This window comes from Vidua chalybeata, chromosome 5 (assembly GCF_026979565.1).
Source record: "Vidua chalybeata isolate OUT-0048 chromosome 5, bVidCha1 merged haplotype, whole genome shotgun sequence".
Classification (NCBI taxonomy): Eukaryota; Metazoa; Chordata; class Aves; order Passeriformes; family Viduidae; genus Vidua; species Vidua chalybeata.
Genome location: NC_071534.1, coordinates 57,994,062 through 58,021,014, shown reverse-complemented (window position 1 = coordinate 58,021,014; position 26,953 = coordinate 57,994,062). Strand labels below are relative to the sequence as shown.

General features: G+C 36.9%; 1 protein-coding gene across 1 annotated transcript in view; it reads left to right on the top strand.

Annotated features, from left to right (window-relative positions):
* The window catches only part of SLC2A13 (solute carrier family 2 member 13), a 142,328-nt gene that overhangs the window by 56,930 nt on the left and 58,445 nt on the right, over nt 1-26,953 (top strand). The window contains exon 4 of the mRNA XM_053943108.1: nt 8,400-8,508. Coding sequence (XP_053799083.1) covers nt 8,400-8,508 — 109 coding nt within the window. The remainder of the gene's footprint in view (nt 1-8,399; nt 8,509-26,953) is intronic.

Genomic DNA, 26,953 nt, shown 5'->3' with positions numbered 1-26,953 from the left:
TACTGCATCCCAACGTACCTGTTTCCTTTTGTCTTACCCTTGCACACCTCTGAGGAGCCTGGATCTGTTTTCTCCTTGCCTCTCTGCTAGGTGTCTATAGACAGCAGAACCTTTTCCCTTTACATTCTCTTTGAAAGTGGAATGATCCCAACTGATTCAGCATCTGCTTGTATGTCATGTGCTCCAACCCACCCAACCTTGGTGGTTCTGCTCCAGGCTCAGACAACAGTGGGATCTGCTGCTCCTGCTGCAGGGCTTGCAGCTGCAGGGTAGAGAGGAAAAACTGTTTCCTTGACATGCTGACAATGCTCCTGCTCCTCCTTCCAGGATGCGATTGGCCCTCTGTGATGAAAAATGTGGTGTTCTTGAGTGGTAATGGTTGCCTTAGAACCTTGGTGTTTCTGCTAGGAGATGGTTAATACTATTTAAGTATTAATTACATTAAAATGTAATAAATTGACTAGTACCTTGAGGTAAGGTGTGATCTTAGGCTGCAGTTCGGTGAAATATTTAGATGTGTATCTGTCATTCTGTCTTCAGTGAAACTCAACTTTGTGCTCAACTTCAAATGTTTTCCTTAAAATAAAAAAGTTGAAGCAGTTTCTTAAGACACACTATTTTCAGCTACACACTGTTTTGCTGTGCTGACTGATAACTATATATCCATTGATGGTAATGTCCTGTTCTCAGGAAGCCAAAGTTATAGCACTTTAACCTACAGTGACTTTTTGATTTTTTCTCTCTTTTCTCTCTAGGTTTTGGAATTTAGCTGAGCTGTGCTAAAATTGTATTGATTTCAAAGCAGATTTTTAATAATCTGTTTAAATGTGGATCTCATCACTATTTAAACTTTTTTCCTTTTATTTTAAATGAAGCTCTTATGCTAACAGCATCTGATTTTCAAAAAGCGAGAGGAATTTTTTAGGTGCCTGGATAAACTGGGTTTTTATCCATTTTTTAAGGAGATGGTCTAAGCTAAATATGCTATTAATAAAGCAAAATATTAGAGTGGACAAGTGATTGTATTACTAAATTCCCATGGAGACTTTCAGTGACCTCCAGGCTCCTTTTTCGGTTCTATTAAACTTTCCTTTTTCCCTGTTCCCTCCTGGGAATGGGTTCCTGAGTCTCATTCTTTCGAAGGGCAAGAAGTATAAATATGTTTTTACTGTTAAACTACTGGCTTCGGGCAGAAATAAAGATATTTCATTTAGAAACAAGGGATAGAGGGGGCAAAATAATATCACTAAACCAAGATTTTTGGCAGAAACAGATTGCAAAAAATGTAAGTCTTGAAGTGTGTTGTCCAGAAAAAAAATATAATACAGGTGTTAGTACAGTAACAGCTGGGAAGATCAGCTTGAGAGTAGACTACTGACTAGGAGGGAACTCTTGAGTCATCAGCTTCTTTAGTGCTCTTTTAATTGAAAAAGAATAGCAACAGCAACACACACCCCTAAAAAATAGCAGTCCTGAAACTGCCCTGACTGCAGTTTTTTGTTAAGTCTCTTTCCTCAACTTAAAATGAAAGAAAAAAAGCCTTCTAATTCCACATTGCTAAATGCTCTGCCCTGCACTTCACTGCTTGATGAGAGAGCGGGGTGGGAAGCTCTTGAGGCTGTTACAATGCTTGGCTTATTTTGGTTGGTGCCTGCATAATGCTCCTACGTCATCTTGTCTTTCCTCCTCTGCTTTCTGCAGCTTTAAGTGGGGGTCACATAACTGTTCCCTATGTAAGGCAGGAGTTCTGGAGCAGACCCTAAAAAAGAAATACTGCTTTGCAGACTGCAGGTATGCACAAGTCTGCCTTAGTATCTGTTGCCTTATTTCTAAGGTATTTTCCACAGCCAGAAATAAATCATAATGTGATCCTTGCTTTTCTCTGTTCCCAGCCCAATTTTCATGTCAGTGAAACAGGAAAACCTCCCCCCTGGCTCATTCCCCCACTCCACAGGTCTGACAGTATCACAATGGGGTCCCTTTTCCCCAGTGCAGATTCTTGTTTGTCATTGTGGCCACTTCTCTCAGCTCTCTCTGGCATCACGTAAATGGCCACTCTTTGTTGTCTGTTTTGTTGTGGTTTCTCTAGTTTTAAAGGACTTCATCACAGCAGATTCTGTTTTCTATTGAGAACAAATCATACAGAGCCAAAATGCAGTCCCTTTTTTTTTGGCTTCCCGACTTGCCACTGCTTCGTGTTCTATTCAGAGGTGTTATTAATTGTTGCTGCCTTTGTGCAAGCACTCAGTCATATAGATTTTCCATCACCAAAGCTTTATATCAAAGAATGTGGTATCAAAGAAAAGATTTTTTCCTTTTACAGATAAAAGAAAATGTTATTTTCAGAACTCCCAAAGACCAACTCAACTTGCTGTCAAAACAAAAAAAAAATCTATATTAGGGTTTCTTTTCACAATGTGTGGATGAAAAAGATCATTTGGAAAGAGCATTTATTTGAAATCCAGGTTTCCTGAGCAAACAAAAAAAGCCCTTCCAGTTCATCTAAGCATGGAAAACCTCCTTGCACAACCTAATTCTCTAGAATCTAGGTGGTTCTGTCTCATTAGATTTTGTTTCCTTTTTGACCAAGCTGTCTGGTTAGAATAGAATCATAAAATGGTTTGAGTTGAAAGCGGCTTTAGATATCATCTAGTCCCAACCCCTCTGGCATGGGCAGGGAATCTTCCATAAGACCAGGTTGCTCAAAGCCCCACCCAACCTGGCCTTGCACATTTCCAGGAATGGGGCATCCACAGCTTCTCTGGGCAACCCCATTCCAGTGTCTCACCACCCTCACAGTAAAATATTTCTTCCTAATATCTCATCTAAATATCTCCCCTTTTAGTTCCAAACCATTCCTCTTAGTCCTATCATTATCTGCTCATGCAAAGAATCTCTCTCCCTCTTTTGTATAAGCTTTTAGGTACTAAAAGGTTGCAATAACATCTCGCCAGAGCTGTTTGTCTCTAGGCTGAACACCCCCATCTCTCTTAGCATGTCTGTGTAGGAGAGGTGCTCCAGCTCTCTGGTCACCTTTGTGCCCTCCTCCTCCTGCTGCTTTGGACCTGCTGTGCTTCAGTGTCTGTCTTGTGTGGGGACCCCAGAGCTGGACACAGCACTTCAAGTGGGGTCTCACGAGGGTAGAGTAGAAGGGCAGAATCCCCTCCCTCACCCTGCTGCCCATGCTGCTCTGGATGCAGACCAGGACACCTTTGGCTTTCTGGCCTGTGTGCACATATTGCCAGGTCACTTTTCAGCTTTTCATCGAGGAGAATCCCTAAATCCTTCTTGGCAGGGCTGTTCCCAATGAGTATTTCTTCCAGTCTGTATGCAAACCATTGGATGGTGTTGTTGTGGAAAGCTGAAAAATGCTAAGACTCAGCTGTTAGGCAAGCTGACAATATTTTTTCCTTCTTGGCTGATGGGGATCTGGGTTGTTTAAAAAAAAAAACCAAAAAAAAAAAAACCAAAAAAAAAAAACCAAAAAAAAAAAAAACCAAAAAAAGAGAAAAAAGTCTCAAGCTTTCTCAAAGGGTTAACAAGCTATATGAGGTTGATAAGGTAGGAATTTTCTTGTAGTGCTGGGAGTGGTTCTTCCAATGTTGCTGAAAACATTATCAGATAGTGAGGAAGATAATGGTACTAAAGTAAAATTGTTTTGTATCTTCTCAGGATAATTAATGTAGTTTTGATCTTAAAGCTAATTCTATTTTCTTTTGATTTGTTCAGTGTTACAGAAAGGAAAAATTAATGAAGTTGATACTTCTGGTAAATAATCATGTAATAGGCAAGGGGAGGAAAAGGGAAATTTAGTATATTATTCATACACAGGGAATAATACCTAGCTGTAAGTGCTTTAGAGTAGGAGTCAATAGGTGAAGGGAGATTCTGCAGCAAGGTTCTGCAGGTAATGAGAGAAAGCTGGACTGGAAGCTGTCATTTTGTAAGGAAAGGAAAACCAGAAATAATTCCCATGTTTGTCCTCTGTTATTAAGATCACCAGCCCAAACTTTCTTTTTTTGGTCTCTGCTGTAGGCCAGTTCCTTGAGTGGAAGAGAGGGCATTTGAACAAGAAAGATCCAGAAAACTAATCTGAATCTTTAGCTTAATTGATGCTAAACAGATGAGTGGCTGTGTTGTTGCTTGGCTAAACCTGCCTTTTTTGGAAATGCAAAGAGTACAAAATGCTGGCAGGAGCCCTATAAGGTTTTAAGCTGTTGCTACAAGCTGTTACCTAGATGAGCTGGCAGAAGAATGTTTGAACCTGCAAATGACTTTGGCAGGGCCCAGTCTTTAACCATAGATTCCTGGCTGTGAAATCTGTCCAGTTATTCTACTAATAATTTGAGGGATGGGGAATCACAAGGTTTGCAGGCACCAGATGTCTGCCTGCCTTTGCTGTGGGATTTTTAGGTTGGTTTTATGTCTATACTATAATTTCTTTTTTCCTGGAAATGAATGCAGTTCTTTTTCAGAAGGAGATATTAAGACTTCATTAATACCATTTTTTCTACTTTTTAGCTTTCATTATATAAGCTCATTTTAGAACTTTGAAAATCATCGCATCTTTTAGTTGGCTGTGGATCATACCCAAGCTCTTATGAGTGCCATACAATCCATTTTGCTCATATAGATGAAAATCAAAATGCCTTACCAGGTGATTCATAATTTCCAAGCCTAACTTGGGAATTATGCCTAGTAACAAAAGTAACTGGTAAAAAATATAGGAAGCTGCCATTAAAAGTTTCAGATAACCAGTCATAAAATATAATATTTGGAGTATCACTCACTTTCAGAAGTAATGTTTTGACAAGAACAGCTTCTCCTTCCCTGTTTAGCTCAGTGTAAGCTAATAATTTTTTTTTTTTTTTTGGATATGAAGCTAAACTTCCCAATTCTATTTTTGCTTTTTGCTTATAAGGATGAATTCTATTTTGGTAGACAGATTATGCTATGAAATATCTACTTGGATTGCAGCAATCCACTTCGTGTATCACCACTTCAAGTAATGTCACCTTCAGCAGTATCCTTGTTTTTCCATTGCTCTTTATCTCATGTTGTTGTTTTGCATAGAGGAAGCTCCAGCTGCCCTTTATTTTAGCATGTTTTGAACCTTTGTAAATATTATGTGTTAAAAAAAATTACTTCAGTTAAAGTAATTATCAGAAACAACAGCACAGAAAGTCCAACCAAATCTATTCTCATTAAATTCATCAAGGCATTAGGAGGTCTCATCATTCTGACTTCATTTTTATTCACAGATTAGAAGAAGGAAAACAAGCATCTTGGTGTTTTCTCAAGTTCAAATGAAGTGATTCTGATGCAGGAATTTGTCTAAATATCCTAGATGAAAAGAAAGCAACAACAATTAAGACAGAAATGTCACTAACAAAAACATTGACTTTTTGGAGACAAATACCTATTTTGTCCTTTGTAAAAATTGACAAATATTTTTTTCTGTGGCATATGTTTAAATCTTCTGCTTCCCTTCTAGTTCTATGGGCAGTTAAGTTATTCCATTTTTTAAAAGTGTAATGGTTTATTGTTTAGTGCTATTTTAATCTGTTGTCATAACTAACAGCATATTTAACGGTTATCAGAAACTACTGAAGTACAATTTAAGTTTTCAGAAGACTTATTTTCAGAAGAAAAATGTACTTAATTCTGAAAATTTGTTTTGGTTTTCATTTTTTAGTTTAAACCCATTTTCTGTTTTTAAAATTCATAGTATGCCTAGAGTTGTTTATTTTTAAGAACATGGTAACATATGAACTCAACAATATAGATGGAAGGATTGCTGATAAGAAAATGCAAATATAGTATAGCTAGTTTCAGATCTAGATAGTTTTAATAAAAAGTTTCACACTCATTTGCTGTTATAAGACCAGTTATCTCACAGTCAAAGTCCTTTGGGCTTTTTAGTTGAGTTTGGAAAGCTCCTTTAATACAGAGATTAGCAGTTTCTTTATTTCTTTCATTCCATTTATTGGTTTGTAAACCTGAAGGCTGTGAATTTTATGAAAGAAAATCCTTTAATTTTGTGTATGCCTATTGGTATGTGGTGGTTGCCATGGTACATATTTGGAGCAAAACTTTCTAAACACTAAGTTGAATATTATAATTTTTAGCATAATTTTTCTGATAAAATGTATCAGAAGTCTGAAAAATTTCAAGTACTTACCAAATTTAGCTTGACTGGATGTTCTAAAGGTCTAAAGTGTAAAGTTCTGACATAAAGGTCTAAATTTCACTATGTGGTCTCAGCATTTCTGCAGGGCTGCACTTCACATGCACTAACTGATTTGTGTGATGGAGCTTTTTTGAGAGTTCACTACTCCTCCTGAATTGCAAACCATTGTCTGAGAGCAGCTGCTTTTTTTTCTCACTCTTCATTTTAGTGCCTTCTTCCCAATTGTTTTGCACAATGCTCTATTGTGAGTAAAGTTTTATAAACATCTATCAAATAGCTGAGTGGTTCAGGAATTATTAAAATCTTTGCATCAGTTCCTTAGGACATTTCTGCCTCCTTTCCTAACAGTCCCTGCTGTAGAGTTCCAGCTTATTCAATGAGCAGGATCACTGATGATGTCAGTTGTCTAAAATGTCCCTTGAAAATAGATTTTCAGCTCAGTTAAGGACCTTATACAGAGTTTATGAAGAATGAAAGATCTCTCATAGGCATTCAGCAGCCTAGATTTACAACAGATGCTGCAGAATCAGTTGCCAGGTAAGATTTTTAAGTCCAAAGACTCCATGCTCAGGTGTGATGCAGGGTATGAGAACCTTAGGGCTGTTGTTTGTGAGTTAAACTTCATGGGCACTAGTAAATGGGTATTAGTAAATGGGTACTAGTAAATGGGTATTAGTAAATGTTGTTTCTTTCTGAAATTTGAGCTCTGGACTACTCCTAGCTAGCAGCTGGCTTTGGTGCTTTTCCACTGAGGAAATGCCACTTTGAGTACGGAATCCTTGTCAGCCCAGTGATGTCATGTGTCTTGCCTGAGAATGTCTTATGAGATCTATGGATTGACTATATCTGTCACTTGATTTTACTTGGAGACTTTTTGAGGTAATGATGTGGCTAAATGGCAGGACATGTGGGACTGTGTACTGTCTGAATGTTAGTACTACTTGGAAACCAGCTAGAAAGTTTGTCAGGCTGTATTCTGCTATTAAAGGAGCAAAGTAAAATGATGATTCAATTGAGATATGAATTAGAAATACCATAATTTTAAATTAAAATCAGGGTTTTTTTAGGCAGGTCTGATTATCTTTCAATGAAGAAAATGTTATCTAAACCCTCTTCTTGAGTCCAACTCTTGAAACTCTTTATAGCTTGCCAGCTTTCTGAAGCTGAAATTCTGCATGTAAATTGTTCTTCACTAACAGACTCATATAAGGTTTTTTACTAAATCAATACTTCTGATATTTTCTGTATGTTCAGAAAACACTGAAAATACAAAAATGTAGATCCCCTTCACCTCTCTCTTTTTTATTTTTCTTTGATGGCAACTATTTTGACTTATTCATATTGTGATTAGATGTTCTGAGTGAGTATACTAGATGTGACAAGATGTATGAAACACAGAATTTTTCACCAGACTGTACTACTGAAAAAGCACTAAAAGCACTACTCTGGGCAGAGAGAAGTTCAAGTAGATTCTGTGGCCAGGGATTTTAATTTTTTGCTTATTATCCCATAGCTTTCTGTATTATTTTTTTTTCTTATATAGGATACTATAAAAGTTTTAGAGCTTTCTCTGTTAGCCAGAAGTTTTTGTGGGTTTTTTTCTTCATTGAATCTTAAATTCCGCCTTATGCCATTGCTACCAAAGGTATAGAATAAATGTAATTAATTTCTGCTCCCTCCACTGGCCTTTGAGCTGTGCAGAATAGCTCTATCCAGTACCTTCAAAGTACCCACACCTGCAGCTGGTCTGTGGAAATTGGGTCTTTTGGGGACTCAGGAGAACACTTCATCTCCAGTATCTAGACCCAAGCAGTGAGTAATGGCATTTCTGAAATAACCTCTCAATAACACTGGAAGCTTTTAGAAAGGAAACAAGAGCGATATTTTGTGGTAACTTTTGAGTATATTCAGTTGCAGCTGATGTGTAATCTGTCAGTGTGATATAAGGAGAGCTGTACATTTCACACCAGTAGTAGACACTGTACAAAAATGGTTTCATTTTTTTGCTTGGGTTTCCTGATAATCCTCTTTGTAGTACAGTGCAGAAAAGCAGAACTGAAATGACCAAATTGTTCAAAAATAATTGGAATAATACAAGTTTGCTTGAAACTAAGGTGCGAAGTCTGCTATGCCTGGCAACATTGTCTTCATAGTGGTCACTTAAGAACTATTATGTATTCTTTTGTTGTTGTCTTGTTTTTTTTTTAAGCTGGACCTGTGATCTGCAGAATGCTAACATACCCTCCAACTCGAAGAGCCTTAATTGTGGGTTGTGGTCTGCAGATGTTTCAACAACTGTCAGGGATTAACACCGTCATGTATGTATTTCCCAATTGCTTCTTTTTATAAAGAATTAGAAAAAAATCAAGTAGACCATTAGCAGTTATAGATGGTCTTCTGGAAAAAAAATCTGAAAGGTGAAAAATTAAGTTTGAGAGCTGGAATGCTGGTTTGAAATCCAGATGTTGACATATTTGGCATCACAGTAAATTGGTGCAAGAGGATGTCGGTATGGGGTAAACATTTTTATAGACATGAGAATACAAACTGTGCTCTGAGAGATGCATTATTGTGTTAGGGTTTATGGTCAAGGCTATGTATGTCTGGACAAGAGAGCACATTTATGGTTTGAATATGTGTGCAAATAGATCACAGTAAGGAGAGGGTTAGATTAACCATGTTAATGAGGTGCAACGTTACTGTGAAGTGCTAAAGGATGCTGAGGGAAGAAACATTTCCTACTTTTACATGGTTTTGTTATGTGCATGAAGACTCAGTAAATGTGGAAGTGAAGAACGATGTATTGGGTTTTCTGACAAGCTGTCAGCTCATAGCAGGAATAGCTCTTGACAAATGTGCAATGTGCAAGACCTTGTTTAAGATGAAATTATTGTTGGGCCACCCGACAGGATTAATCATAATGAATATGGTTGCCATATTGTTTTAAGAGCAAGTATAAAACATGTTGCCATAACATTTTACAGAGAAAACTATGCCTAAGGGAGCATGCATGTTAGGAAATTGTTAAAAGAAACAGCTTAAAGGATAAACTTTTAGTGCTATCAAGAGCTACCGTATTAAATGTTAGAGTAAACACTGCCATCTGTCATACTGGAAGAAAAAATGCCCCAGACTCAGTAATATTAAACTGCAAAGGGAGGAAATCTCTAACAGGTAAAGAAAGACTTCATCAAGTAGGAATTGTAGGCCAATGTGGGAAACACTGGGACACTAAACTGCTAAGTTATGTGTGAAAGCCAGAAGAAAGGCACAGAAAGAGCTTTGATAAATTTTTCAGACACATCAGAAGCAAGAAACCTAACAGTCATCAGGCCCAGAAAGGATGAAGACATCAGCAGTACACTAGCAGAAGATAAGTATTTAGCACCAAATCTCACAAAGACGCTTTTTGCATTTGTGTTAATTATAGAGGGTATATGAAGCTTTTTTCACTAGAGCCTACTTAAGATGTCTCAGGTGGTCTGCTTGACACTCAAGTATTAGGGGAAAACGTCTACAGCAAGCTGATTAAAAAATTACAAATGAATCAGGGTACACTCAACAGGTCTCGAGTAATTTGCATCCATAATCACTGAATTTGGAAATGTAGTATAATTTACATGAAGGTACAGCCCAGAAAGTTTTATTTCTGTCTTTGTAAAAATTAATTAAAATTTCATAGAATCAAATAAGATGTGTGTTAATAAATATGAAAAATGAACTGTACATGTCCAATATAAAACAACAAAGAAGAGCCAACATGATTGTTGTAGACAGATTATAGCGTACTTGGATGTGAGTCCATGGCTGTGTTAGAACTGTAAATCCCACATGGATTAACCATCTTAAGCAACCATGACAGCTGCAGCCAAAGTTTCTTGAAGAAATCATATAGTCATAAAAGTAAGTGAGAAGTCCTGTCAGGCAAATAACTATTTAAGATAGGAGAAAAAAGGATGAGAATAGAAGATCAATTATCACAAACCAAGAACAGACTCCTACAATGATCTATATGAAGATCTTTGCTGCTTTAATAAATCTGTGAAAGCAGCTAAACAACAAAATAGCAGCTTATATTAATACAGCATTCACAAAATAACGTCCCCAAATCTGTGGATGTGAACAGTTGTGAGAAGATAATGCAAGATAACAAATTAGTGGAATGGCAAGTACATTAACTATGCAATGTTAGTCAATAATACCTGCAGGAGGGAACTGAGCAACTAATGCATGGCAGTCTGAATTGTTACTGCTCAAAAAAGAGGGCTTGCAATTACATTATTATTCTATGCAAACATCATGACAACATCCATGGTCCATCTGAAGTAGTGCAAAGAGCTGCAAATGTCCTTCCTTTTAATAAGAGCAAACCAGGTTATGTGTGGGGAAAGAGATACCTGTGTTTGAACAGGATGATTAGAACTCTGCAGCTTGGAAAAGAAATGAGGTCAGAAGAAATAAAAGAGGTATATAAAGCTACTAATGTTATGGAGAGGATGGGGAGAGCATGATTATTCGTCATTTCTTCTAACACATTTTTGGTGACTCCTAGCTCTTACCCAGCAGTAGGTTTAAAATAAGCATTTTTTCATGCAACACATAATTACATATTGGAACTCATTGCCACAGGATATTACAGATGCCAAATGTAGAAATACATTTAGAAGTTAATTAGGGAAACTTACATAATAAGCATTATTAAAATGTTATGAAATGTGGTGTGCATGCAATCTCTGGCCAAGGACAGTCATTCTCACAATTTGGTTCTTAATACTTTGAGATGCCCTATTAGGCTAGAACAAAAAATTGACAGTTCACAAGGCTTATGACACTGGTAGGTTGACTTTGTTTATTTAATACTTACTATGGTTTAAAATTTCAAACTGCTTTCTATGTAGGAGGTTTTACAAATAGTTTGGAATTGACCTAATTTGCTTGTGGATGTGTAGGAGGACAGAATTACAACTATAAAATGTGGTTGAATCTTAGCTTTAAAATAATAAAATGCCTATAATATACACATGAAGGCACTGTTGTTAAAGGACTGGATTGTCAACCATTTGCTATATTCAGTCTCTTAATATTCCAGTATAACAAAATTTTTAGTTATCAGTTATGCAAGACAAACATTCTCCTGCAAAAGGACATTTTTCAAATACAAGTAAGCAGCTGTCTGTTGATGGCTTGCTTACATAGAAATTGGTAAATGCCTTTTAATGCTGTAATTAGATGGTACCTTAAGGAACTGTCGGATTCTATTAACTCTCTAAGCACTAGTTTTCTCTTCCTAATGTTTAGTTGTGTCATTCTGGAATTGCTGTTCTCTTGCAGCATGAAAGCAGGCATTGGTTATGGTTGGAGGGTCTAGTATTGTGTGGACTTTCCTTCAGTGGTTTCTCAAAAACAGACATGAAAAGTATTTTAACAGTGGATGTTCAGTGTACCTTTGGTGCTACTGTAAATCCTTGTTTGTTGGCCCTTTTCAGGCCATAGAAGAAGAGGCTGATGACCCCAGCGTGCAGTTGCCCGGCTTTCCATGGCAGAGAATTGCCTTTGGTTGCTCTCTGACCACTTAACAGGGCAGCATCCATGACAGGCCCTGACTTGTTCTAATCTTCTGACTTGAAAGTTCTGCTCTTTCTGCTATTTGTTTAATCTTGTATTTTACTGTAAGAAAAGTGAGGCTATCAGAGTGAATTTGTGTGTGTCTGAAAAGCTCATTTAAACCCCCATAATCAAATCACAAAGGGACATGAAAACGTAAAAAATAACACAATTTTAGAATGATTGAATACTTGCCCAATTTGTATATGCTTTACTGAGCAACTCATCAATTTTAGTAAACAAAAGCTTGAATCAAAAATTATGGGTGTTACAGGAATTTTGCAGAGGTCTAAAAATAGTCACTGAGTGTACCAAGTAGAAGAAGACATGCTAAAAAGCTAAAATTACCTGCAAGAAACATATGGAGATAATAAAATTCTAGAGCTTCCATGCGTAATAATTCAGTATTCTGGTATAAATTTTCTGGTTAAAAACTGGATATCAGTAGTGAAACCAGTGAGAGCAATGAAGTCCATGTGTAGTTGGAGTTCTCTTTAGGATGGGGAGAGGAAAACCAGAAGAATTGCAGTAAGAATTGTTGTAAGCTTTGCTCAGTCCTTTTAATTCTGCAATAAATGGATCTGGTTTTTGCACAGAAATAGTTTCATATCATATTTGAATCACATTTGTTGTACACATGTATGTGTATAACATCCAGCCGTGAGGAACCAGAAACTCATCAGGAACAGGATGTTACTGAATTGGTGAGAACAGTATGTGGAGCAGCCTCTGCATTGAGGAGGTAGATCTAAAAGAGAAGCAAAATGTAAAAATAGGCTAAGGAGGTTGTGACTGTCACAGGAAAAAAATCTAACATGATAAATTTAGTCAGCAAAAGAATAAAACTTGGTGACCTATTCCTTTGATTCCTTTTTTTCCCCTGTAAGAACAAGGGTATCACTGCTGTCTGATGCAGTGCCTGACGCAGAACAAATGTTTCCTTTCTGTCCTGGCTTTTGCCAGCTTAACTGACCTGTTAAAGTCATACAATTTTAGACAAGCATCTCTCATCTCTCAGACCTGTGTAAGCAGGTCTGAAATGGTTTAACTTCTCAGTTTCTTATCATTCTAGTGTTTTCTCATCTCGAAAACAGAAGCTCATTGTTTCAAGCCTTGAGCCCAAGTCTGGTTGGCAGGAGACTGAGAAAGGCCTTGTGAAGGAAGTTATATTCTTTCACAAGGAATATTCCAGGGCAGTAGTTACTACAAATTAGCTGTTTAATAGTAATATATCAGTAATATATCAGTATAGAAATTTTATAGTAATATATCAGTACTAAATCAATGATGATAAGATATTTTCAAGCCCAAAGTTGCCCATAGTTAAATCTTTGGGGAAGAGGACCATTTTGAGGTAAAACTTGAAATTAATTTTTCCTATCAGTTTCTTATTAACAACAACAACAACAAAAAAAAAAGATAAAAAATGGAAGAAGTTCCATTTTTGGGGAGTGGAAGGAAGAGGGGACTTGAAGCATTTGAACTGTTTCACATTGTGTAATGAAAACCATCAATGGATGTTTTATCTCTGTGCTCATGTTCCTGCAGAACCAGGACTTCTGAAAACATTTCAGAATGTTTTCTGAAATGTTCGTGGCAGTTAAAATACTTCCAAACCATGGGGAAGAAAGGTTTTGAAAAAATTCCAAGTTATCTTGAATGCTAGGCAGTAATTTAGCCATAATTGGAGGGAGTTCAGTATTGTCTTGACAGAATTGCTCGCAGGTGGTATGACCTGCGCTGGAGATTCTGCTGCTCTTTGAGAGGTTTATTGTCTGTTCCCAAAGACTGCCTGTGCCCTCAAGACTATAAATCTGAGCTAAGATTGAAGAGACAGCTGTATCATCTTGATTATTCTTACTCTCACAATACTTTAAGTGGACTTGATGAAAGCCAGACAAAGTACTTTGTTCTGCAGTTGAAACACTAAGTTTGATGTGGTGCTAATTTTGTACTTTGCCATTATCTTTTCACATTGTGTTAGAGAAGCTTTCTGCAACAGGAAAATGGTATAATGTGTCAACAGGGAAAGCATATTGCCTTCAGCATTTTTGCTAAGCTATTTTGCAGATGTATATGATCTGATATTCCTATTTAATAAAATGTTTTTTTTTATTTCTGAGATATCTTTGCATCTCCTAAAAGTTAAGTGAATCCACATATAAAATGTATTGCTGCTTGGATTTGGTCCTCAGAGCTTTTGAGCTCTAACAGTGTTGCTTTTTTAATTTATGCAAGCAAACAAAAGAACCAGAAAAAAAGGATGATAAAAAGAAACATCTTTTTTCAGCTGGCAAGAAATAGGGTGGGGGGGATAAAATACTATATGGAGAAGGAAAAAAAGCTCAGAATAATGAGAGGGGGAAAAGAAGCTGGATAATAGAAGAAAAATACAAAAGTAGACAAGAGGAGGTTATGCAACAAGTGGAAATTTAGGGTTTGAAGATAAGAATATTAGAACAATTAATACGAAAAGTGAAAAATATTGTACTGAATGTGAATGAGAGAATGAAAGAAAATAGGAGTGGGACTGGGAAAGAAGTCAGGATACTTCTGGAGTTGAATAGAGACCAGAGAGGAGTTTAATGACAGCCCATTTCCTGGCAGGTTTAATTGCAAGGTCTGTTGTACAGCAGTTTCAGAGCTGACACCTGTGAGCACCCTACTGTAGCCTCAGAACCCACCTGGTGCTTCTGCTTAACATGAGTGTGCAGCTGAATCCCCAGAGGGGTGGTGAATGTCAAGACTCAGAAACTCATCTTTAAATTCCAGTTTTTTAACTTCTTCCAAATGAAATACTGAAGAGGGAACATAGGACAATATCTGACATATCTGACTGCAGATAAACTTTTCCTTTCTTAAAGATCATTGGATAAATACCTTATTTTGTGAATTACTGCACAACTAGTAGCAACCTCCTCCACTCTTTCAGCATCAGCAGCAATATAGAGATTTATAATTAATGACTAAATGTATTTATAGGTTATGACAGATTTACAATGAATAAGCTGGTCATTGAAATGAGGTTTTCCTAGAGCACTGGTTGTTTTGAATTTTGGAAAGTAGTTGCTGAGATCTGTAAACAGAAGTTCTACTGGCAAAAAGCAATGGTGATTCACATTTTTCTTATTATTTGTATTCAGGCATTGACTTTTAATGTTGTATAGGTTTCTGTTGTGTTCTCTGACTATGCATTTTATAACAAAATCCAGAAAGTAGCATACTGTATTTAAAAAAAAACCCAACACAAAACCCCAATCTGGCACAATGCTAAATGTCATCCAATTTGCACAGCAGTTACTGAAGGAGAGGACCTTTTATTGTACTCTTGACTTAAATTCAAATTGGGCACAGTAACTCCCAAGCAGACTGCCATTTATTTGGCATTTGGCATTTATTTTTGGATGGCCAGTAACTTGTTGTCTCAGTTTTTCTTGAGTTCTCTCGGACCCAACTGGGCTTTAAGTCTGACTAAAGGAGGGACTATTGCATTAGTGTTATTCCCAGATACAAACTTTGTAGAATTGTCAGGATAATTGAGAAGATTTGGTAATTGACAAGTCTAATTTTCTCTGATGACTTTATAACATTAAGGCTGCTGCCTGGTTAGGTTTTCATCCTTCAGTATTTTGTTTTGGGTAAACTGTCCAGTTTATATCTTTCTTTTAAATTTTGCATTTTCATCTTAGGCTTTAGGATAGGTTTAATAAAACAAAAAGAAACTCTATGTTGCTCATCCACTTGCTTTTCAGATAATAATCCATTAGAGATTTTTAAATTATGTTTTTAAATTTAATTTTTAATTTCATAAGTTCTTCCAATAACTTTTTTTTTGAGAAGTGACCCTTCATTTTACTTCATTCATATTGCAAGTTGTTTTAGATAGTGCTGTGTGCAAACTCATCATGTAAAATACTTCAGTGGCATATAGATGTTTTTATATAGGCTGCAGATATTTTTGGAAGAACAACTAAACAGAAGTCTAGTCTAGTCAAACACACTAGGTGAGGTGAATCTCCCATTACACCAGCTGTCTCTGTTGTATGTGCTATACAGAAATCATATTATTAACTTGTAACAACTCTTGAGAGGAACAAATTGTAGTTAATAAGTAAAATAATTTCATATTACTCACTGTAAAACATTCTAAATGAGAGTTTATGGTAACTGCCTATATCAGTTTAATAGTACTTGAAAAGGAAAATGAAACTCGGGCTTTTTGAAAGTTTTTCATTTTCAGCAATCACTTTTGCATAGGCAATGTACTGTTATCACAGCTGAGCTTGTTTCTTTTAAAGAAAAGAGTGTATTGAAAAAAAATATATTAAAAAAAACCCCAACTTCAAATATCTGATGGTCACCAAGTTGTACATATTGAACACAAGTTTATTGTGTACAAACAGGCTAATACAGTATTTTTCCCAAGCGCTCTAATATAGGTTATGATGATGATGATGATTATCATTATTAGTAAATTTTAATTATTTTTCTCCCAGTAAAATGGTAGGTCTGAACTGAACAATTAGTTTGTTTGTGAAAATCTGTCTATTAAGTTTGAAAAATTATCACACAACCTATAGAGAGAAGTGGCAACTTTGGAACTGTAGCCAAGGACAAACTCAGATTTAGAGGTGAAAGTGGCTGGAAGTACAGAGCCTTAGGCTGGGCAAAGCAGCTCTTGTCAGCAGTTGAGATGCTGGTTGTGTGGGTAACAAGAAATGTAAAATTCCCTTTCATCACATGCTCTCAGCAAGAAGCCTGGGCAGTATTTACAGCAGCTGTGACTTGGCAGAGCCAATCCTTGGCATCCCCTCTTTGTTTGCCTTCACCTCTCTATCAGTGCAGGTCAGGGAGGAGCCCGAACATAGTTTCTCTGGACCTTGCTCTGATGTTCTTCCTTCTTCTCAGTCATTGGTAAATGCTGATGTGGGAAGGGAATACCACCTAGTAAGGGGAGTGTGCCTTAGTAAATTTGCTAGGAAGTGGCTGAAACACGAATCTGGTGATGACAGGGTGCCAATAGCTTTATCCATTAATTAAAACCAAACAAGCCAACACAAGATCAGCTGGATAAGGAACACTGCAGCAGGCCTGAGAACAAAGAAATAGCTCTTTTGTTCCACAGGCAGGATACAGTGCAGGTAGTAGTGACTTGGTATTCAGAGTCACAGAGAGGGATGGGAAGAGAAAATAGCTGGGTCATACTGCTGGGCATCCGATGTGGCTCTACAGCTGTGCAAGATCGATGAGCAGTAGTTGGGCCTTCGCCTTCGTTCTGCTTTTGTACTTACCAGCAAACTGCACGCTGAGTGACCTGGATGGATGTACGTTGCAGAAGGCAGCTCAGTAAACTTGAACATTTTTAAGGCAGTTTCTGTATCATTTACTGTATTTTAAAGATAGCTCCTATGTTTTAGAATTTTTGTTTAAAAATGGAAGTGTTTTTCTTAAATATTCTTGTGTGTGTTTATTGGGTGGCCTGCAAAACCCTGAAAAGCTTAGGGGTTTAATGATTTAGCTCCAAAGGCTGTACTTTATCAGTTGAAATAATTGTGAGAGGGTAGTTAGGGTACGAATAAGAAACTGCGTCTGTATTAAAACCAAGTCACATGTGTGTCTGTGTTGCTAACAATAAATCCACACTATGCCAAATTTACACTAAAAAGAAAAAAATGAAACTAAAGGCATTTTCTCCTGTTGTGCTACCCTGGTAGTTTAAAAGTTAATCTAACTGAATAAGTTTAAAAGTATAGATTTGTAATTTGGATAAAACAAAGAAGTTAAAAGTTGAAATTTGGTTTATTTTGCCAATGCCACACATCAATCTTCAAGATTCCCTCTCGGGCTGAAGCTTCTCACTGCTAATGCCATTTCTCTGTGCATGTTATGTTCTTATTCCTTTTGAAATAGAAAAGGAAAATCACAGCTTTATGCCACTTAAAAGGAAAAAAGAAAGATGCAAAACAAAGCAGTGAATCACAATGGAGTTATTAACTAGATTAAAGCTATAAAATACATATCCTGCTTAAGCTGCTTGCCTTCTTGATCAAACTAACCAGAGTTTTTGGAAGATGGTTTTTACAGGTACGTCCTCATTCTAACTGTTGGAGATCAAAGGATAGGTAATTCAGGTATAAAAGTTTTGAAGGTTTATCAGAAGATCAAGGAAGTATTTAAAGATGCTGTATAATGGGACTAATGGGATGAAATGAAGTAAAATGTAGAATGATTATTGGAACATAGTTCAGTGCTTAGAGGTACTATATTGAGTGTCTCAAGGGAAGTAGGAAGCAATTGTAGTTTCTAATTGCTTAAACTGTTAAAACAATAGAGAAAGTATTGGACATAACATACCTAAGGGGTTTGGTGTTGAGATTAGTAGACAAACAATAGCAGATTAATATAAGTTTATAAGTAAAGGCTTATGTCCTTTAAATTAAACTTTTATACCCCACATCTTCTGATAATTCTCATAATCTATCCATTTATTGTTAAAAAAGTAGAAAACCAAACACAGCCCCCACCTAAAACCTAAACTTAAAAAATCCTAGACCACCAAAAATATTAAATGATATTGAGGTGGATTTATTTGCATTATAATTTTTGTCAGGCTGAAAAATAAACAATGAAAAACCTTCTGAAACTGCACAAGGAGGCAGGTTCAGGGTGCTGATGTGAGGTATTGTAAGGGGCTTTTAACCATAGGCTCTCATTCTGTTTTGAAGCACTGGATTTTTTTTTTTTGGATCTGAGTATTGACTGATACTTCAATTTAAAAGAAATTAAATCTTCAACAAAACCCTAAGTTAAATGCCATTAATAAATTGGTGTCTTTCAGTATAATGCTTTCACAGAAGTGAAGTCCTTGTAAATTTTGTGTTGACTGTTACTAATATAAAGGCTTGTATCATCTTTATTTTGAAATCAATGTTTATTTTTATAACATGTTCAAAAATGCATATTCAAAGAACTTTATAGGAGTTAACATACCAAATTAGTTTAAGACAAATCCTGCTATTTTCTCATCTGGCATGTGTTTTATTTTTAATGTTGCCTGACCAGCAGGGACTATGTGCAGAAGTGCACAATTTTACCCTCAGGTTTTCATTAATGAAATCTGTTTAAAAGCAGTCGGAAGGTTGGACATTTATTTTAAAGCATTGAAAATCAACTCTGAGTCCTGTTGATTGTACTCTTTGTTTTACCTTACTGTGGTTTTCTTACTGGGAAGTGATAATATCTGTTCCTATAGCTCTTCAGGCTGTGAAAGCATATTTAAATAAAGACTGTCACTTTGGAGGTAACTTAAAAACAAAGTATTTATTTAAAGCAGAAATATATTTAAATCCATATTTTCTAACATTTCTTTTGATGTTATTGAAGGATTTGTGTATTTAATAGAAATTTTTCCACATTTTTCTGCTTTTGATTTCTACTCTCCCTTTTGCCTGTAGTGAATTCATAACACTGTTTGATTTCTATCTGTTGCCTTAGTAATAACTTTCAGCTCACAAATCTAGTGTTAATTTCACTGCAGGGCATGCAGGAGAAATTGTGTGAAAGTGTCTTTGCCTAACGTGTGGTACATACACAGGGTAGCTGTTAAGTCAGATAAGTACATCTCATTCCGTTTATTCATATGTAAAGCCAAGTAATGAAATGAAGTTAAACCAGTGATGCTGATTTTAAATCATTCATGAATGATTGCTGGAGGAAGTTCCCTAAATAGCACTACTGGTTTGTTTGTTTTAATGCATTATTTGCCTAAACAGCTCCTGGAGCACAGTTTGGTCTCAACAGTTTTTCTTCTGTTAAACATTTCTAAACATCTTATAAAAATTCCTTTTTAATACAACTGTTAATGTTTAATATGCATCATTCTGTTGAACTGTACATTTGTGTTGTCTCTAGCATTTATTTTGAGACCTATCAGGAAATCAGATACCAACCAATGACCAATTTATGTTTTTTTTTTCTATAAAGCACAATAGAATAGTAAGGGGAGGGCTTGGTTTGTGTTGTAGGTTTGCTCCCTTGGCAAAACCTAGAGGGCACATATTATTCAGATATTGGACTGTATTTGTAGCAATAAGGAAGTGTCTTCTTCTTAGATGAAAGGGAATATAGAAATGTGAAACAATTCGAAGTTCACAATGTAATCAATCTTGAAAAGACACAACATTAAACTGTAAAAGGTCACCTGGTTAGGTGCTGTCTGATACAGCAACATGAACAACCTCAGTGAAATATATTACTGATGCTATTCAAACATAGAGTAAGAGATATGATGCCCTTTAGATCTGTTTATTCACCTTTACTTTAAGGCCACAGGAACCAGTTCTGTAAATTGGATTCTTTAGAGTCTGTCAATAAGAGTTAAGCTGCCACAGTCTAGTCAATATGCCTTGTGCCACAGATTGGAGACCTAAAAAAAAAAAAGGTTGAAAGGTTATGTGCATTGCAAAGATTTGCTATAAATGAAAATAGTCCAGAAATGAACTGTGAATAAAAGATGGTGGTATCTAAAAATTAATCCAGACCTTGTTATTGGGAGCAGTCTGCAAAACAAAGAGATGGCTGTGGTGAAAATGGGCCATACAGAAGGTGTGATATGGAGGACAGTCACCAAATTGAAAGAAAATAAGATATCACTGATGAGACTCTTAATTCCTCAGTGTGGTGAGAAAGAATAATGTCTGTACGGCCAGCGAGGAGGAGAGTCCAGGGAGGAAGAGGGCTATCAGGAGGGGGAACTAAACAACACTTGGGTTCTCATCTTTTGGGGGGGCTGGTTCTCTCCTGGAGAGTTTCCAGCAATCAGGCGGTGTCAGAGCTGGAGGGGGTCCAAGTTGAGTCTGAGTCTCTGCAGGTGAGAGGGGTCTCACCTCTGACTGCTTAAAATGTTTGGGGATTTTTTTTTCTCCAGAGTTCTAACAAGTCTGGGAGAATGATTCAGAGAACGATTAAAAAAAAAAAATTCATGAAAGAATAAAATCTCTTTGTGGTATTTTATTTATTTTTAATAGTCACTTGTATACTGCACTTGCCCAAAACGTGTTTTACAGACATCTTGAAAATAGGAAAAGATTGTGAGAGAAGATTATTATCAGCAACATTTCATATGTTTCACAAGGGGAAATTGGAACAGGGATGTACTGGACTGCTGATTAAAACTTCTGCTTGCTGGAGGCCCCTTCCTCACGTAAACTTGAATCTTTTGGTCAGTTATGAATGGAAGAGGCTTTTTTTTTTTAGAAGAAAGAGGGAGAGCCCTGTTAGAAGCCAGGGGAGGAAACAAAAGCACGACAAAAACAAACAGATAAGACAATTTGGGCTTTCTTACTCTACTCCCTCTTCTTACTTCCTTGGTTATATAATTTCTATTGTATGTTTATAGACTGGAGTAGGAGAAGAGAAAATGAGTAGCTAAAATTTAATGTTTTCAACTTCAGGTCTTTAAATAATAGATTTAAATGAAAGTCCTGAAATTAGTTCTTGAAAACAGGAGTTGACAAAAGCTAAAGTCTTCTGTTACTAAAGGAATAGCTATTGCCCCTGCATGTTGGTGAGACAGAGAAGCAGGTGAAAGTACAGGAAAAAAGTGTACTGAAGGACTTGTTGGTGCTGTAAGGAACACGTTGCTTACAGCTTTAGAACATGTTGGCATGTAAGGAATCAGGTAAGATCTCACTTAAATTTGGACCAATTTGGCTATTTTTAAACAAAGTTTTAAATGTTACCTTTTAAAACCTCCTCCATCCTACATATGAGCCCGTAATGAAATGTGAGAACTGAAACTGTGTAACCATTTTTTAATACAGAGGATAGATGAATTTGGTTCAGATGAGATACAAAATAAAAGAAATCCTAGCGCTACTCTAAGCCAACAGCTCTGTCCCATTTGCACAGGAATGAGGGAAGAAAGGGAAGCTTATCAGAATGAAAAGTGTAAATTATGCTTGTTAGTGATGGCACATTCCAGGAATTTTAGATTTTTCAATCATCTTAATATTTGAGAACCAAATTGTGTTTCAGATTGTGACACATGCCTGTAATGCCACTAATTTACAGTGGAAATAAAAGACAGGATACAATTCATATTTTTTCTGGTTCATGAAGGAATGCAGAATGACTTATTAGTGAAATGGAACAGCTCTCAAGGGAAAAATGTACAAATTCCAAGTAATCTTTCTTTCTTTTATATTTCATATAATAGTAGAGAAATTATGTGTGTTAACACATTTATAGTTTGAATATTATTAAATATATTACAAATATATTACATCTATTACAGTAGTCCTCTCTATCTTCTATGCTTTATTAGAGTTTTGAGTAAGTAAAATTAGTAAGGGTTAGCTCATTGTATTTTTCAGGGCATATAATCCTATCTTAAATGCTTTTATGTTACTGCAAACCCCAGTTTTTTATGATTCTTATCACATTGTGGTAAACTAACTCAAGCACTGCCATAGTTCTGAACAGAGGCAGAATCAGGATGTATCACAATAAAAGGAAAAAAAAAAAAAAAAAAAAAAAACCAAAACCACAACCCCCTTTCCTCCCCCCTAATAGGTATATCACAATTGACCTAGAACACAGGGTCTGCAAGATAATGGTCAAGTCTCCACAGATATTGTATCTCACTATATATTGATTTATCATATTTGTTAACTTAAACCAGCTAGAAAATCATTTAAACACATGCCCATATTGCCAAATCCCTTCTCTCTTGCAAACTCTGGAATGGTCACCTCCTCTTTAAGCATCTCTGAAGAGGATTTTGCTGCCCTACCATGTCTTCAGTTATGCTTGAGCAGCTCCAGTGGCTTTTCCTTGCAGCAATGTAAGAGGTGCCACCATCTCTGCAAACTCTTCAGTGCAGAAATGCACATTAACCAGGCAATAAAAATGGGTAAGCAGTTTGAGATTGTGGACTTCTGTCCAGTTTTGGAAATCTTAATTCCCTTAATAGTGTAATATGCTACTGCAGACAGCTGGTGTTGGAGAAAGACTAGGCAATGCTAGGGAAGGAAATTTAAAAAAGGAAGTACGGAAAGAAGAAGAAGAAAAACTCATCCGCTGGGATGGACAGTGCTTTAAAATGTCCTGTAAAGCCACTGCTGGAAAAAGAAATTAATTCCATGGTTAGAAGCTTGGCTCCATTGCCCATCCTCTCAGCAAAATCTAAGAGCCCTGTCTAGGTTTTTGCCTTTTGAAAACTGAACAAGCAGCTCTTGGTCATCTGTGACAACACTTGAGCCCTCATTTCTGTTATGTTTTGTTAGGATATGCTGAAGCAAATGGTTTTATGAAGAAAAAAGATTATATTGTAGATTTTTTTTTTCTTTTGCAGGTTGCTCTAAAAGCTGTGCTTGTTCTGTTTTCAACAACAACAAAAAAAATTTGGTTTTTTTCTGAGGGAATGTTACTCCTGATACTTACTCAGCTGAGGGACAAATGAAACCAGTAGATTCCTGCAAAGAACATGTTACCTTGCCTCCAGTCCTTCTTACAATGACTTTAAAACCCTGCACTATATGCAGGGCTTTAAACCCTGCAAGAAACTTTAAGCACATTTGCTAATTCAGACTTGCAATTTACTGCCCTTAAGTGACACATTTTAGCTTCCTGTTTTGTGTATATTACAATAGTATTCACACAGAGATACAATTTCATACTTCTGAATTTTTCTAACTCAGACTAGAGACTCATCTGGACTATTACCTGGGAAAAAAAATTGTGACTCAGCATCTGTACAGCTCTTGATGATGACTCAGAGGAGTCTCTTCGTGTTCTGAGTATGTGCAGGGTCATGCAGGGTGGCTAGAGCTGTATGACTGTCACTGGCCTGGGCAGCCCCATGGTCTGTCTTTCATCTTCTCTTCCAGTATCAAAGCTGATCTTTTCAATAAATCAACTTTTGGATTTTTCTAACAATGTAATCTTGCAGTGGTTCCATGCTTGCTGCACTGTAAACCATCATATACAGGAGCATTGAAGTATATTTGCTATACACCTTCTAATATTTTTATTTTCTAAGTGTGTCTCAGATTCTGTGCATTGGCTTATTGCTTCTTCTCTCTAAATAATGTTATGAAGAACTTACAAGCAACCAGTATTTATGACACCTCTCTAAACTAGATGTTCTCTGTAGAGAACTCATTTGGGGATTTATTCTGGTTTCATAAAAGACATTTTCCTTTCCTGACAGCAAAATTCTCAGTCTGGAACAAATTAACTGCCATTCAAGGACTAATCTCTTCCTCCATGGCAGAAATTTCTTCCTCTGTGGCACTGCTCTTCAGACTGACTCCTGCAGTCACTGTCATAGATACTCCCCAGAGGTTTCAGACCAGAATCACATCTGCTGCTTTGAGTCACAACTTCATCCTATCTGGTGGGATTTCAGTGTTCATTAGACTAATTAATGATTAAGTGCAGCAATATGACATGGCTTGGCTGTTTTGTCGTGTCAGTCAGCTTTCTCAAAAATTCACAGTATCAGCTATATTCTGAATGTTTGGTTTTGTGCAAGTTTTTAAATAGGCAGCTTTCTCATGTTGACACTAAGGTCAAAAGTGCATTGCTGTCTGGTATAATCTTGCTTGAGCTGCACAGAGGTATCTAAACCAGCAAAGCCTGTATTTGTAGAAGGAAATGTTGAGGCAGAAACCTCTCTGTAAGGGAGATCTTTACCTATGTGAAATTATAGGTATTATGAGGAGAGAGGAGCAAAAGCAGGAGAATGGGAGCAAAATGTAATGCTAAAATTGAGTTACTTTCCTCAGAAAAGCAGAACAACACATAGCACTGAATCTGCTGTTGCTTCATTATGGCCCTGTGGGTTTCCTTCAGAACAGGTTATCCACCTCTGCTTAGGTACTTATACTGTTTTGCCAGGTTTTTAAGAAAAGGTGTTTTGTAATTCTTTTCAGGGTAAAAATACCTAATTATATTGTGTGTGCAAGTAATTATTGTTTATATGTATTATTAATCTAGTAACTGATAACTGTTGTGGATGAGGGGATTGAATGTACCCTCAGTAAATTCACAGAGAACACCCCAGTTGGGTGGGGATGTTATCTGCTGGAGGGTAGGAAGGCTCTGAAGAGGTTCAGGCTGAATGTCATGAGGATTATACACTTAGAGACCACTGTGTATCTGAGTCAAATGGAAGCCATTGATGACAGTATGGCACTGTCTTCATTGAAGAAATCAGGGTGATCATAGTGATGACCCATATTAAGGGCATAGATTTACTAGCTTTTGGAGAAGATGAGCAGTGTGTGATCTGGTGGTGAGAAGGCATAGAGCAAATATTTATCTATCCATCAGGTTTTGACCCTGCAGTTTTTGAAACCCATGTTTTCTGTCCATCATGTTTGAAGTCTGACTTGGCTGGGAGAGCGTGACCAAGGCTTCAGAAGATGCCACCTTACCTGCAGGATCAGATTTCCCCAGCAGTGTTAAGAAAGGCTTCTTCTGGTTTCTAGTCTTTCTAGACTAGCTTTCCCAACAAAGTCAGCTGTTTTTTTTTTTTTGTGAATTATGCAATAATTAATTTGGTGCTCTTGTGACACAGCTGTTGAGGAAGATGTCTTCCATGATGTATCTGCAGTTATTTGTGAAGAACAATGAAGGCAGGCTCCAAGGCACAGTTATTTGCTGTGTGCATACTATTACTTGATACAGTTTAAATGTGAAATTTTTGAATTTTGCAGCTCACATAGACAAGTCTGCCAGATAAGTATTATTTAAGGTTTTTTTCAATGTATTTTTCATAGATGTCTCTGTTTTTTTTCCATGCCTCCCCATGTGAGAACATGACTAGCAAAAGTTAACATTCTGTCAGTATTCCTTCTTCAGAAACTACCTTTGTATCACACACTTTTGCCTCTTCTCAAAACAGTGTAAGTTCTGTTTTTCTCTGGTCTCCTGTTATGTGGCACTCTTTATGCCTATAATCAATGCTGACAGCTCCCAGCTCAACAGTTATTTCCATCCAGTGCAGACTGTTACGTCACTCAGATTTCTGAGTGCCAGTCTGAGATAAGGACTTGAATGAAAAGGCAGCTGGCATAAGGTTTATGTCTGAAGAAAACGTTACTGTGTCTGCTAAGGCAGCAGGAGCATCTAAAGCAAGAGCAGCCTTAACCTTCAAGGGGTGTCCAAATCTCCAGCATTCAAGGACAAAGCACATATCCTTTTGGCTTCTCTCAGTATTCCTAATAAAAATTGTTGTGAGAAGGTGAGAGAATGTGCTTGTTTCTTTCCAAGATGAAGATGGCATGATGATCCAAGCTTTCAGCACCCTAAACTAGGCTGCTCCAGTGTATTTTGATTAAGATCAATAGATTGAGTTTGGGCTTATTCAACATGCAGGTTTCTGCCAGCCAAAGGTGTTCCTGTGGATAGCACAGTTACTGTAGCCACTGGGCTAAGCATAAAGAGCTCGAAAGCTTTAGGGTTTTTTTGTACTTTGCTTGTTCTCTGTAAAGGACAGAGCTGACAGGCAGAAATGCTGTGCAGTTGTATAATTGACCACTCAGGGAAACTGATGTTTCCTTTCTCTGTAGTAGCAATGCTCCCAATACCAATTGGTGTTTCCCCAGTCCAGGCCTCTCACCTGTGTTATCTACTGTAAGCTCTCAACCTTTAATTTCCTTTTTCCTTGCAATGCAAGTTCTCTTCCTGAAAGTGGTTCTTAAAAAAAAAGGCACCTTCTCAAAGCAAAATCTTTGTGAGCAGAAGAGGTTCATGGTATCAATGTGCTGACATGGTCTCAAGTCAGGGATTAGTGACTTCCTCATTATCTCATCTCTCCCCATCTGTCAGCATCCATTTGGTTTTTTGCCTTGTGTTTATATTGCAAGCTTTTTGGGAGAGGTGATTTAATTGTTCTGTTTCTGAACAGCACTGAGCACACTGAGTCCTTCCCAGTGCTGGAGACAGATATTTCAGTAATGCAGTCAACCTTTAGGAATGAAGCTATGTGATGCTCTGATTCTAACAGTGTAATTTTGCAGACAGTTCTCTTCTAAATGTAGAATATAATGATCTGATTTCTCCCCTCCTCTTTCCCCATAATGCCCACCAATGAAAAGCTTGCTCTGTCCTTATCCAGGCTTTCCTTCCAGAAGGAAGGTTGTAGTCTTGTGC